Here is a 13,607-nt window from a genome sequence, read left to right as displayed (position 1 = left end):
TCGGTTTCAACTGACAGACACACTCCCCTAGAAAATGGCTTTTGTAGGTTTAGGACACTGCCAATGCAGACATGACAACTTTCAGGGATTCTACTTAAAATTTCAAACTGTAAAAGGCAGAGTTTAAAACACCAAAAAAAATCAGCAGAGCTTGAAAATAAACTATACCTGGGCACTGAATTCACAGGTGAGGCACCCTTGCATAAAATAAAAGGTTTTTATACCACAGGTCTCAACCTCAGAGAGATGTCTGAAACAAACTACTAGTGGGTAGCACAAGCAAGAATGTCTGCAGATGGGAAGAAGGTATAGCAACTAAAAGGCTGAGAGAGTGTGTTCAGTTTAAAACTACCATCAAAAAAAGACTTGCAAAGCCAGGTCTTTTACCCTACACTAGATGAAAATTAGAATACAGGTTGGCAAATAAGGAGTTACAGAAAAAAGTAGCTGGGATAAAATCTGAAAGTACACACATTCATTGGTTCCCCTATAGTTGTCATTGGGCAATATTGTGTGTGTAATTATATATACACACACATATATATATATATATATATATATATATATATATATATATATATATATATACACACACACACACAGTGTAATAGGTGACAACCACACAGTGTGGTGGATCACAGTCATTCCCTCTGCTCTGTTGTAGACATCTCCAACATCCAAAGATGGGATTTCCAGAAGACACAGTCAGTGGCTTACATAGGATGGGACTTCCCTGCTTAAAAAGCAACAATTTTGAACTCATGCCAACAGCAAGGACTGGTAATCCCCCTCAGGTTGTGTTTATGCAAAATTACCAGAGTACTTTTTGCATTACACAGACCAAAAGGGACTCCATTTCAGTGAAAAAATGAAGATGGGATTCCAAAAAGATAAAAATAAAAACTTCATAAAGTTTTCAGAAACAGTTATTCCAAAATACAAGAGGACAATTCAGTCATGTCAGGAATGAAGAGCCACACACACACCCAGATACCAACTGGCAAACTTCCACACATACAGGTCTCCTCCCAACCCACACAGGTTCACCCCCCCCCCATTTTTCAATAACAGTATAATTGAAACCATTTTGCTTTTGTCCACCAATCCCAATTTCTGTAATGGATGCATTCCTTCTTGCTGTTACATCCCCTTACCATCAAGGGTAGTCCTTTGGTAAGAGCACCCACTAACTAAATATTGTAACAGCGCTATCTGGGGTGGTAGTAAAACGTGTGCAACAGACCCACAAAACTGCAGCATGATTGCTAGAGTCCAAGTGCTCTTATTCCTAGTCTATCTATAAAGACAGACAGTGGAAAGGTGCAGTGGGTTAGTGACTTGGCCTTACTTCCTGTTCAGATGAATGGGGAAGTACACCATCCTCTGCCACTCACCATGCAGCTTATTAAACACTGCAAAAATCACAGCTACAATCAGCAGCTGCAGCAAAATACCAAAACATCTGTGCAGACAGCATCTGACTAATGCATTTAATATTAACAGCACAGTGTCTGTAAAAATTAAGAACTGAGAACTAAGAACAGACGTACCATCTAAGCTGAACAAAGCCTGACACAGTGGTGGAGAGAAGGCCCAAAAATAGGAACATTTTAAATCTTGGTTTTATAAAGCTTAAATGCTTTAACAGGATGTCAAGCATGTATTTTTAAATACACGTCATAAGCGATTTTAATCCTTGCATCATACCAGTGATTTGTGTAAAAAAAAAAAAAAAAAAAAAACAAACAATTTGAGAAACCCAAAGAGGCAAAAATCTGTACAGTTGAGAAGAATGTCAGCAAGACAGCTTGTTCCATAATACTCACGTTTCCAGGGATTGGTATAAATTGGTATTGCATACTTTCCACTTCGGTTAACAGGAGAAAAGGGACCTGTGAAATCCCAGACACATTTTAGTGGGCCCTGGCATAAACTGCAGAGACAAAGGATTTGCTATTACCACAAGCTACTTACACTCCCCTGCTCAAGTGTCCTTGTCCTAAACACTGCTTTTATCAGGACGAAATGCACACCTCACACTATTACTGTGATTTAGTACATGTGCCTTTTTAGGGAGAAATAAATATGGGAAAAGGAGGCAAGCTATGCTTTGCAACAAAAGACAAAGACATTACAGCAGTCAGTTTCTAACTATTCCCTTGGTCATTGGTCAGTGACAGGTAGCACCAGCCCAGGTTCATAGGACTTGCAGTGTAGCATCACAGGCTTTTTTTGTCAGAAAATAAAGTGAGAGATTCCAAATTCTAGTACAAACTGCTAAATTAACAGAACCACAAGTACATCCCCAGTTTAACAAAATGTACTCCCAATACAAATATTCTACACAATTTAGAATGTTCGTCAGTAAAGATATACCCTTCACATTTCAAAGAACGCACAAAGTCAAAAAAATATATATGAAAATAGAGTTTATTCGAAAAACTGGAAAAAAATCACGAAGGTATTTCTGAATGTCGTAGTGCAATGAACGGAACAAAATTCTGCAATTAGACATGAAGTCACACAAGACTAATGATTTACACATACATAAAATATTAATACTAGACTGTTCGGTAGTGCACTTCGTAAAAGCTGTACGATTATAGTACATTGTTTTTGTACAGATTTGTATTGCCCTTCGTTTGCAGCGTAGGGCATCGCATCACTTTACATTACATAATGACATTATTCAATGTTCAGTCAAACCGCTGCTAAATAGCATAAGCAGCTCTCCTTGGTACTTGTGTCCATCATCTCTGCAAAATCAGATTTCCAATGAACATGCTATTCCACAAGGGAAAAAACATTATAAAAGTATTGTGACATCTTTACACAAAGTCCACACAGAAACCAGCACCATTAGTGCTTTTCTGTATTATTCAGTCCAGTTTCGTAGCCATTACTGTCACATTTTATATTGTCAGTAGGGCTAGCTGCCTACGTTTTCCAATTGTCCTTCCTGGAACACTCTGTCCCATGGGGGAGGAAACTGTCTTGGGCTGCAGCAGCAACACAACAGTGAACAGCAAGCAAGGACATAATTTGCTGCTTTATCAGACCCTTCCCCCTTCAGGCACGAAGTCCCAACAGCTAGAGCCTTCTCCTTTCATCACGATTCCAGGAAACCATGCTCTCCCAGCGCAGCGTTCGGCCAACCTGCCTTTCTCGTTACTCAATGTAGGTCGCACATTAGCAATCTGGTCGGTGTCAGTGCACACGCCATCTGGCTAGCTCTTCACGTATGAAATGCTTCACCTGATTTTTTCAGCGCTCTTGCAGGGAGAGATAGGGGATCCACTGATTTTGGCTGCGACAGTTTTCACAATAGTTGGCCACTTCCTGCAGCGCCTTACTCTTCCAGGAACCAGTGTGCGGATTCTGCAATTTGAAAGAACATGATTGTCAGTAACTTGGTCTGCTTTACTTCCCCCATCTACCCAGAAGTCACATGACCCAACTACATAATTTATCAGTACTTTGCTCAACACGTCTGGCGACTATTCAGGGGTTGCATATTTTAGTTTTAACTGCATAGACAAAAGCTAGCGCTAGAAATGAGGCATGCATATGTGAAAAATGTTATTTTTCTGCCAGACGTACTATAAATTATAATAAAACTTGACAGTGCACGACCGTCAGTATACTAACACTATCACTAAAAATACTGGCGTGTCTGTTGCTATGTAATTATACGTGACTGTTACCTGGTCCATAGCAACCACAAAACTGGGCTATTAAATGCCTAGTGACTACACAAGTGTCCCCGACAAGACCGGCTTAAGAGCGCTTACCGTTATAAGAATGCAATGAAAGTCCCGGGGCTCCTTGTTAGTATTGGTACTGCTATCATCTTCCTCGTTCACGCCAAGTAGCTGTTCCAGCCGCTGCATGCCCGACACTCTGACTATATTTATGTCGTTATCGCAACAGAAAGCCTGGATCAGGGTGAAGTGGATCTGCAGGGCAATATCATCCTCATCTTCCGCATCAGTGGCCAGGAGACAGAGAACCACGCTGTCAGGATCTCTGTTGAACAAAGTAAGAAAAACAAGAGAAACATTAAGTATCTGGCCACTTTTGGCACCTGCTGCTTATGCACTCTTAGCAAGCTAGAGAGAGATCGGAAAAAAAAAAAAAAAAGATAAGCAGAAGATATACTTACACATTCATAAGTTTAGCGGATTCGTAGACGCCCGCAGTCAGGCAGTCCTGTCTTTGTGCAGTCACCAGTAGCTCCTCCAAAGCCTGGTTTACGGTCTGCATCCTGCAAATCAAGCGCAAAGAGATACCTTAAATATATGCACAGACACAGCAGTTTTACAGTGCTCAATACAACAACACTACCAATAATAACTACTAACTGGCCTATACTTTATCCTACAGCACTATCTGGAAACGGTAAAGTAGAATAAAAGTTACAAACTAGTGATAAAGGGGTCAAGGAAGTAAGCCATGCTTTTGACTAGATACTGATTATCTGGTTTATTTTCCACACTGTATTTTAAGTCTTGCAAATTACTTACAAAGTACATTTAAGGATGCATGCGATCGCAAGCATATCTACACACATTCGTACTCAATGGCTTACTACAGGGTTGGAAAAAAAACGTGGCTAACAAGATACTGCTATTACAAAAAGCTGCGTGTAGAGCACATTTTAGTGGTACTTACTTCCTGTCAGTGTTGTCACAGCCAACGACCTCTTCCAGAGTCATATTGCAATTATAATCCACAGTGGCAAATTATATAAATCCAACAGTTGATCGCAGGTTAGTAGAACTTAAAACACAATAATCCACACGATGTATAGAATAAAAGTAAATTCCGGAACCGGCAAGCTACGTTCCCACACAGGCAGAAAAACGAAAACTTCCAACCAAATCTTCTCAGCAAAAAATAGCAATGTAATACTGCAAACATCGCCAACGCGTCCTTTTATAGTTTTTTGGAACGGGGGCGAGGTTTTGTTGGTTTCGCTTTTTTCCTATTGGCTGATGGTAAACAAAAGCTGTTAGTTCACGTTCTCATTGGGTACCAAGGATAGTTTCCCACGTGGGTTCTCAAGCGATGTCGATCTAAGTTTGGCACCAGAAACTAGACGGGACTGAAATTCCGAAAGTTGCGACTGTCGGGCGTTTCAGTTTCATTGCTCTTTCAGGTGATTTCACCAGCTCTATGTGGACTTTCCGGACTGTCACATTGCAAACGCCAGCGTAGTGTGTGCTTTGCTGGAACAGTTGAGAATTACACTTCCCTACATTCTTTGCGCCAAGACTGCAATAAATTAATAATGATTGCACAGGCTCCTACACTTTTGAAAGTACGCGTGGAGGAAAAGGGAGATACTTTAGATCATAACAACCTTTGACTTGGATCTGTATTGCTTATAGTGAGTTTTCTCCTTGTCCCTGTATTAGTAGGTCAAATACCAATGAGACCGGCAAATAGCATTGTGACTTTATCCCATAGCATCAGCTCGTTTTCACACAACGTGTTGGTGCACAAAACGAATGCGGTATGCATCCTCATTTCGTTGTGCAACACAACTTGTGAGGCTCATGGTGCCCTTCCTTACATTATTCCATGGTACAATAAACATTCTAGAGCAAGTACTCCAGCTTTGAAGGCACCATCCATCGCAAAAATCATTGAGGCCAAACTGACCCTCTACAGAGTTATAAGTCTGGGACAGCTATTCATAATATTTTAAATTATTACCATTAATTTGAGAAGGGGGACTGCAGTTTTATTTTCTGATTTTGAAGGGTAACATGCTGCCTCATGTTAATCTATGAAGTGCAACGTTGCGAGCAGCCGGCACTGTTTAGAGCTGTTGACTATTAATTAAATTGTTAATTTAGGAAGCAGCGCACGTGTTCGCGCTGACTTATTTTGCTCCTGCAAATAATGCAGAAAACAAGGATGACACAACTTCCTTTTCTTGTTTTGATTGCAGACGCCGCTATTTATTGCGAAACGGAAAGTTAGTTCCAGAAACAACATATATCCCATCTAGAGAGTGGAGGTTTGAATGTAAGAAATCACCCTCCCCTAATTTCAGCGCACCTCAACACATTTGTAGTGGATAGTGCAAGTTTATGCAACTTTCTTCCATAGCGGTACCTGTTGTGCATAAAACGCGTTTGAGCTAGGGTGGCCACCTTTTCAAATGCTAAAAATGGGACATTTTTATGGAAACATGATATTTTGCAGGACAACCAATACAACTAAATAACCAGACTTCACTTTTTTGCCAGAATTGACTGATTTACTTAAATTTTATGTCACATGTAGAAGGAGCGCAGATTACAAATGACCAATTTCAGTCTTAGCTCGGGAAAACATTAAACTTTGTCAGTTACAGAGGTTTGTTGCAAGGGGTAAAGTGCATACACTTATCCAATTGTTGGAATATACAGGAATTATGTGCAGCAGTATAAATAAACACACACACACACACACACACACATATATATATATATGTCACAGCCACAGGGGCAGGTATATAAAATCTCATTTAGAATTTAAATCTCAGGACGTAACATTTTCATGTTTTTTTGCAGGAAACAATTGTCCTTATGGGGACCATATTAAGTTAAGAAAGATCGGCATAGCCCTAACAAAGGTTACGGCTATAATAAAATAAAATCTTGCAGTATCTGCATTGTGTGTGTAAGTCTGAAATAAGCGGAGTGCCTCTGCAGGTGCCTTGGAGACCAAAGTGAAGAATTTTGCCATCTTCCTGGAATGACACTTATTCTTATAGACGAAATTGGCATAAGCGAAGACTGCAGTTGCTAGCTATTCCTTGCAGAAAACAGCTTTTCCATGAACCTGCATTTTTATGGGTCTCATTTTTATGATAATGAGAAGAGTTCCATGCAGTGGTTATTGTAGGGGAGAAAAAGTGTCAGTTTCTGCTTTTACACTGGTAAGTATATCAGAATTCTAAGAAAAGACCTTCTCGAAGTTTACATACAAATAATGGCATGAAGTACTCCACACTTCCAGAACTGTACAGTTTGTTTGCAAGTCCTTAACAGACCCGTTTTCCGTAATAGTACGCTCGCACAATAACAGCAGCTAAGTGAAAAATATCCAAAAAAGCGAGTGCGGAGCGCCCCCTTACGTCTGAAAATATATTTTGCCCGAGTTTGAAAGTTCAGAAGTTCTCAACAGTTTTATTACAGACGAGTGGCGCCATCTGATGGCAGTAGTGAGCTGTATTTAAAAAAAAAAGCGACTTGCGTATTGTTTGTTTGCTTGGTAGGTGGGGGTCTGATGGACGGTGGACTCTTTTGCTAGGAGTAGGATTCGAATGACATTGCTAAAATAGCAGTCTGCAGATAAAAGCCAAACGGTCCATACTTTGGTTTAAGTTCATTAAAACGTAGTATGTAGCAGGGATGTAGCTTGAAATTTATATTTTGTACTCAGACGTAATTATGCTGCCATCACCACCCTTGTATCTTTTAAAATGTGTAGTCAACCCTTAAAATGCTGCCCCTGTACACTTCAGAAAATTATACACTATTTTCAATTGTTGCTAATTATAACCATAATAAGGCTAGTTTTAGAAGCACATTCTTATTATGCAAGCATTATTGCATAGCATTACATAACAAACACTAAATCTGAAGTAGTTACTTCATTTGATCTGCAACCTGTGGGAGTCGGATCCGAACCGGCAGCTTTCCAAGCTTCAAGATCCGAGCTCCTAGCTCCTCCCCTACCCATAATCCCTTACTACCAACCACATTACCTCAGATCGTTTTTTGCCGCGGCTAAAGACAGTTGCTTCCTAGTGAAGAGCTCCTGGCCTGGTGAGATTGTTCCTTTTTCTAATAGCTAGTCTTTAGTTTAAATTGTGTGTGTGTTGTTTTTTAGCGTTAATCTATCTAACCCACTTAAAAAAAAACAAAAAACTTTTTTTTCCCCCTTAGTTTAATTTTGTCTCTCCCCTCCCCCCCTTAGTGTTTGGGTGTGTGTGTGTGAGAGAATTATGGCTGAGTATAAGGCTATATTTTCTAAGTGTACTGAGTGTGGCCACAAGCTTTCCCCAGCTGATGGCCACACTCAGTGTGTTTTATGTCTGGGGGCAGCACATTTGTCGGAGGCCTGCCAGATTTGTGCGGCCTTCAACCCTCGGGCACTTAGGGACAGGAAGAACAAGCTGATCCTGGCGGGAAAACTCCCTCAGGAATCAGCTTCTTCTTCCTCTCCCAGCCGGGTCCAGGCTACTCCTGTAGCGTCGGCGCCGGCTACTCCCTTAGCTGTACCCGGGACTCAACCTCCCTTATCGGGTACTAGCTCTGCGGAGTCTGGTTCTTCTTCCCACAGGGAGAAGAAGAAACATAGGGAGAGAGAGGGCCATACTTCTAAAAGGTGAGCCGAGTCTCATCCCTTGGCTCCGCCTGAAAAGATTTTGAAGTCCCCTGAGAGGGTCTCCGGATCCTTGTCCTCTCGGCTCCATTCACCTTCCTTTTCTCCGGAGCCGGAGGAGGAGGAGGATAGGTCTCCCTCCAGGTCTTCGAGGCGGCCTTCCCGGCCTGCTTCGACTACCTCTTCGTGGTCCACTAGAAGCATCTCCGAAGCAGACATGGATCGGATGATGCGAAGATTTTTACAGACCCAGATGCAGATGGGGATGCTCTTGCCTCCCCCCCTTTGGGAGGGAGTGCAGCCCCCATTTTTGCCCCGATCGCTCCTTCTCTGACCCGTTATCGGGTCTCGGAGTTTTCGGATCCGGGGATACGTCGGCGCCGACAGGGATAGTGTCTTTGATGCCGACTATACCTTCGAGCTTGTCGGATCCAAGCTCTCGGGGCCAAGGGTTGAGCATCGGATCTGAGGGAGTGGTTGTGTCTTCGGCGCCGATGGGGCCGGAGCATACCGCTGCCTCGGATCCGATTGCTTCGGCTCTGACCCCGATCCTTTCCTCGGAGCCGAGGAGGTTGCTTTCTCATGCTGGTGATAGTGAATCTCCCTCGGCTTTTGAGGTGGTGGAGAGGGTACTGTCGAGGTCATCCAGGTCCCTGACAGGGCCTTCGGATCCACCCGTGCCCCCACTGTATCAGGGTCTGTCTTCGATCATCCGTCCAGCTGGACAGCCTGCCCAAAGCCTCCAGTTAGTTCCTAGGGAGGAACACCACCCGGTGGACGAGCCCTCTTCGGACAGCCCCACCGAAGAGGTGCCTCGGAAGCACTAGTGCAAAAGGAGGCACCTGGACTCCCCCGAGTCCATTACCATGGATACGGATTTGGAGGATACGGAGGGTTCCCCAAGGTCACCCCATGAAGATATCTCATTTGGAGACATCATGGAAATGTTGCGTATAAGAGGGGGGTGGTCTGCTCAAAAGCCCTCTCTGGATGAGTCCATATTTCTGGAGGCCTTTGAGGCAGGCCCATCTACCTCCTGGGTGTCCCCCCCAGCCGACCCCTTGGTGGACCTAATTACCACCAGGGCTTGAAAGGAGCCCGACACCGTGGAGCCTATCCCTAGATGCCCGGATAAGGTCCTCAGCCCTCCCTCTGATAGACCTTCTTGGTCCAAAGGCGCGCCGGTTGATGCTATGTTGGTGGCGGCTGCCACTAAGAAAGAACTTGCCCAAGAAAGTTCTTTGGTCGTTCCACTGGACAAGGAGTCCCGGGCTTTGGACCGTATTGGGAAGCGGATGTTTGCTTCAGCAACCTTTGCCATAAGGTCGCTGAACTACATGGCACACACTATAAGGCTACAGCGTGACTTAATTAAAGAATACGCTGCAGCCCCTCCGGAGTCCATGTCGGTCCCAGACAAAAAGGTTTTTGAGACTTGAATGGCCACTCTAAAGTCCATATCAAATACATCTATGCGGCTTCTTTCCCATGCCACGGAAGGAGCCGCTAGAGCTAGCGGAGCGGGAGTAGTCTTGCGACGGCACTCCTGGCTCCGCCTTTGCGACTTCACGGATCCCTTCAAGGCGTCCTTCGCGAACGCCCCTTACGATGGTTTAGCCTTATTTGGCTCATCGGTTCGTGACACGCTAGTCCAAAGCGAGAAGGATGGGAAGACGCTGTCGGCCGTCGGAGTCCGCTTCTCTAACCCCCAAAGATCCTTCTCCAGGAATCAGAGGGGGCAAAAGAAGCTGTGGTTCCATAAATCTCAGCAATCCTGTCCTGCTGCGGACAACACATCCTCTAGAGGCAGAGGAGGACAAGGTGGACGCCGGCCCAGAGGTAGAGGGGCCCGCGTAACTTCGGGTCTAGAGAACCTTTCTCGGAGGGACCCGCACAACAGCCCTGAGGGCTTGCCCGACTGTCCCTCTATGGAGGCAGTCGGGGGCGACTGTCGGAGCACATGTCAAACTGGGAGTTCATTACAAACGATCAATGGCTGCTCCGGATAAAATCCAGAGGTTACACGATACCGTTCTTGCAACCCCCCCCCCCAAACCCAAACACCTCCCCGATGTTCCACCCCATCAAAGGGAGTCCGCAACTCAAGAAATTTCGGAGTTGCTAAGAAAAAGAGCCATCCAGCCCGTCCCCCCAGATCAGTCCGGATCGGGTTATTACTCCAGGTTCTTCTTGGTGCCAAAGAAAACGGGGGACCTCAGACCCATTCTAGACCTTTCGTCCCTGAACCTGTTCATACCCAAGGAAAAGTTCCGGATGGTCACCCTCCAATCTATTCTCCCTCTTCTGCAGGAGAACGACTGGATGTGCTCGTTGGACCTCAAAGATGCGTAATACCATATACTAATGGACAGACGATCCAGGAGGTTCCTCCGCTTCCGGCTAGGAGCCAGTCATTATCAGTTCAGGGTTCTTCCATTTGGCCTAACCTCAGCCCCCAGAGTGTTTACCAAAGTCATGGCAGTGGTTGCAGCCCACCTGAGACTCCAGGGCATTCAGGTGTTCCCTTACCTGGACGACTGGCTCCTCACCGCCCCCAACAAGCATCTACTGGTTACGGCGAGAGATTACGCCCTATCTCTGTTTGGTCATTTGGGCATTTCAGTGAATCTAAAGAAATCCTGCCTGTGCCCCACTGAAGCCCTAGAATTCATAGGGGCCAGGTTGGATACTCGAATCTCCAGAGTGGTTCTGACATCGGTCAGGCTAAACAGTTTGTCTCGCCAAGTCTTGGACATTCTTCAGAGCCCCGCTCCTCCAGCAGAATTAGTCCTGAGGGCGTTAGGATCTACGTCGGCAGCGATCAGCCTTTCTCTCCATGTCCATCTGCGAATGCGAGTGTTACAATGGACTCTCCAGGTCCAATGGTCTCTATCGGTCCATCCCTTGGACATGCCGATTCCTCTGAGCAGGGCATGCAGGGACTCCCTACTTTGGTGGTTACAGGCTCAGGAACTCAAAGAAGGGAGACCCTTTGTGATTCCCCCAGTCAAAGCCACGTTGACCACGGACGCTTCCTGCCTCAGGTGGGGCGGGCATTACGCAGGCAAGTCCGTCCAAGGCACGTGGACTTCTCTAGAGACTGCATTGCATATCAACGTCCTAGAGATGAGGGCAGTGCTGTTGGCGTTGCAAGCTCTTCATCACCTTCTACCTCTGGGGACTATTGCAATCCAGACGGACAACATGTCCATTGTCTGGTACATAAACAAACAGGGAGGGACCAGGTCTTACCCCCTGTGTCGAGAAGCCATGAGAATGTGGGAATGGGCTATTTCCACCAACCGCTTTCTGATAGCAATGCACATTCCGGGGCGGGCCAACATATTAGCGGACAACTTAAGTTGGGTATTTCTCAGCCCTTACGAGTGGTCTCTGAATCCCTCCGTCGCGAAGCAGATATTCCTCAAATGGGGTCAACCTCACTGCGACCTTTTCACCTCGCCCCTAAACTCAAAATGCAGCGATTACTTCACGATAGATACTTCCCCAGAGGGGAATCCCCCAGGGACGCTCTGGTTCATGCTTGGCCGCCCGGTCTCCATTATGCGTATCCTCCTCTTCCTCTGATGACGAAATTCATCCAGAAAGCCTGTCGGTTTGGGAGCAGAGTGATTCTCATTGCCCCATTCTGGCCTCGACAAGTCTGGTTCCCCTTTCTGCAGTCTCACAGTGTGGCCCCCCATGGATTCTGGATCCCAGACCAGACCTAATCTCGCATCCGACGAGATGCCACACTCCGAACCTGGTCAACCTCAGGCTCACGGCCTGGTTGATCCAGTTCCGTTAATGGCTAGGACTCCCGGTATCTTGTCCCCAGTTAAGGCCATTCTGGTGGCAGCTCATAAGCCATCCACCAGAAATCTCTACAACAGCAAATGGAAACGTTTTTCCATCTGGGCAAAGGATAAGGAATTAGATCCATTTACGGTTCCTATTCCCATTATCCTGGACTTCCTATCCCTCCTTTTTAGGCAGGGAGCTAGTGCGTCCACCATTAAAGTCCAACTTGCAGCCATCTCTCATTATCATGTGGGGGATGGCGTAAATTCTTTGGCATCAGCAAAGATATGCAAAGCCTTCCTAAAAGGCGTGTTTCTCTTAAAGCCTCCCATTAAGCCGGCTATGCCTCCATGGGATCTTACCTTGGTCTTACAAGCTTTAACAGGACCACCTTTCGAACCGGCAGCCTCAGTGCCTTTAAAATTCTTATCTTGGAAAACGGCCTTCTTGGTTGCTATTACCTCGGCCAAGCGGGTATCAGAGTTGCAAGCTTTGTGCATTAAGTATCCATACCTTATTTTTCACAAAAATAGGGTGGCTCTCAGGACTAATCCTTCTTTTCTGCCTAAGGTAGCCACAGAGACTAACATTAATCAATCTGTTAACCTCCCTGTTTTCTTTCCTAGTTTCCAAAACAAAGGTGAATACATATTGCACAAATTGGATGTGCACAGACAACTACGTTTTTACTTGCATAGGACTAAAGATTTCTGCAAGTCAGACCAGTTGTTTGTTTCTTATGCTAAATCAGCCATGGGCAAACCAATTTCTAAGGTGACAGTAGCAAATTGGATCTCTCAGTGTATCAGACAAGCATACATTTCAGCTGGGAAGCCAGCTCCGGTTGTCGTTCGAGTACATTCTACTAGACCTGTGGCTACCTCAACAGCTTTTTGGTCTAGAGTTCCAGTAGATGATATCTGTTCAGCAGCTACCTGGTCTTCTTCCCATACGTTCATTTCTCATTACAAGCTGGACATAATCTCCAGAAGTAGGGCTTCCTTTGGCTCCGCGGTGCTTCGGAATATCCTTCCGTAGGGACCACCCAGGGCCTTTAGGTAAGCTGGGGACTCTGTTCCACAGGTTGCAGATCAAATGAAGTAACTACTTCAGATAAAGAAGTTATGTACTCACCATAACGTTCCATCTGAGTAGATACTTAATTTGTCTGCAACCGACCCCCCCTGCCACCCCCCGAACCTCGGTAAGGTATTGTTCTGTGGAGAATTTCTTCTCCGTCTTTAGCTTATAGGGCAAAATAACCGATCTGAGGTAATGTGGTTGGTAGTAAGGGATTATGGGTAGGGGGGAGGAGCTAGGAGCTCGGATCTTGAAGCTTGGAAAGCTGCCGGTTTGGATCCGAGGTCGGATCCGACTCCCACAGGTTGCAGACAAATGAAGTATCTACTCAGATGGAACGTTAT

At 45.2% G+C, this 13,607-nt stretch overlaps 1 protein-coding gene across 1 annotated transcript; it reads right to left on the bottom strand.

Moving 5' to 3' along the window:
- Positions 1-2,412: 2,412 nt before the first annotated feature.
- On the bottom strand, positions 2,413-4,927 carry GADD45B (growth arrest and DNA damage inducible beta). The gene is made up of 4 exons (XM_044080664.1): positions 4,672-4,927; positions 4,163-4,264; positions 3,792-4,026; positions 2,413-3,378 (listed from the first exon to the last, which is right to left on the bottom strand). Exons 1-4 carry the CDS (start codon positions 4,713-4,715, stop codon positions 3,265-3,267), a joined length of 495 nt encoding a protein of 164 aa, XP_043936599.1. The 5' UTR covers positions 4,716-4,927; the 3' UTR covers positions 2,413-3,264.
- Positions 4,928-13,607: the final 8,680 nt, after the last annotated feature.

Source organism: Protopterus annectens, chromosome 8.part0, assembly GCF_019279795.1.
Source record: "Protopterus annectens isolate FY-2018-M chromosome 8.part0, PAN1.0, whole genome shotgun sequence".
NCBI classification, from domain to species: domain Eukaryota; kingdom Metazoa; phylum Chordata; order Ceratodontiformes; family Protopteridae; genus Protopterus; species Protopterus annectens.
The sequence above is the reverse complement of the archived record's forward strand: the minus strand, read 5'-3'. Positions and strand labels throughout refer to the sequence as shown.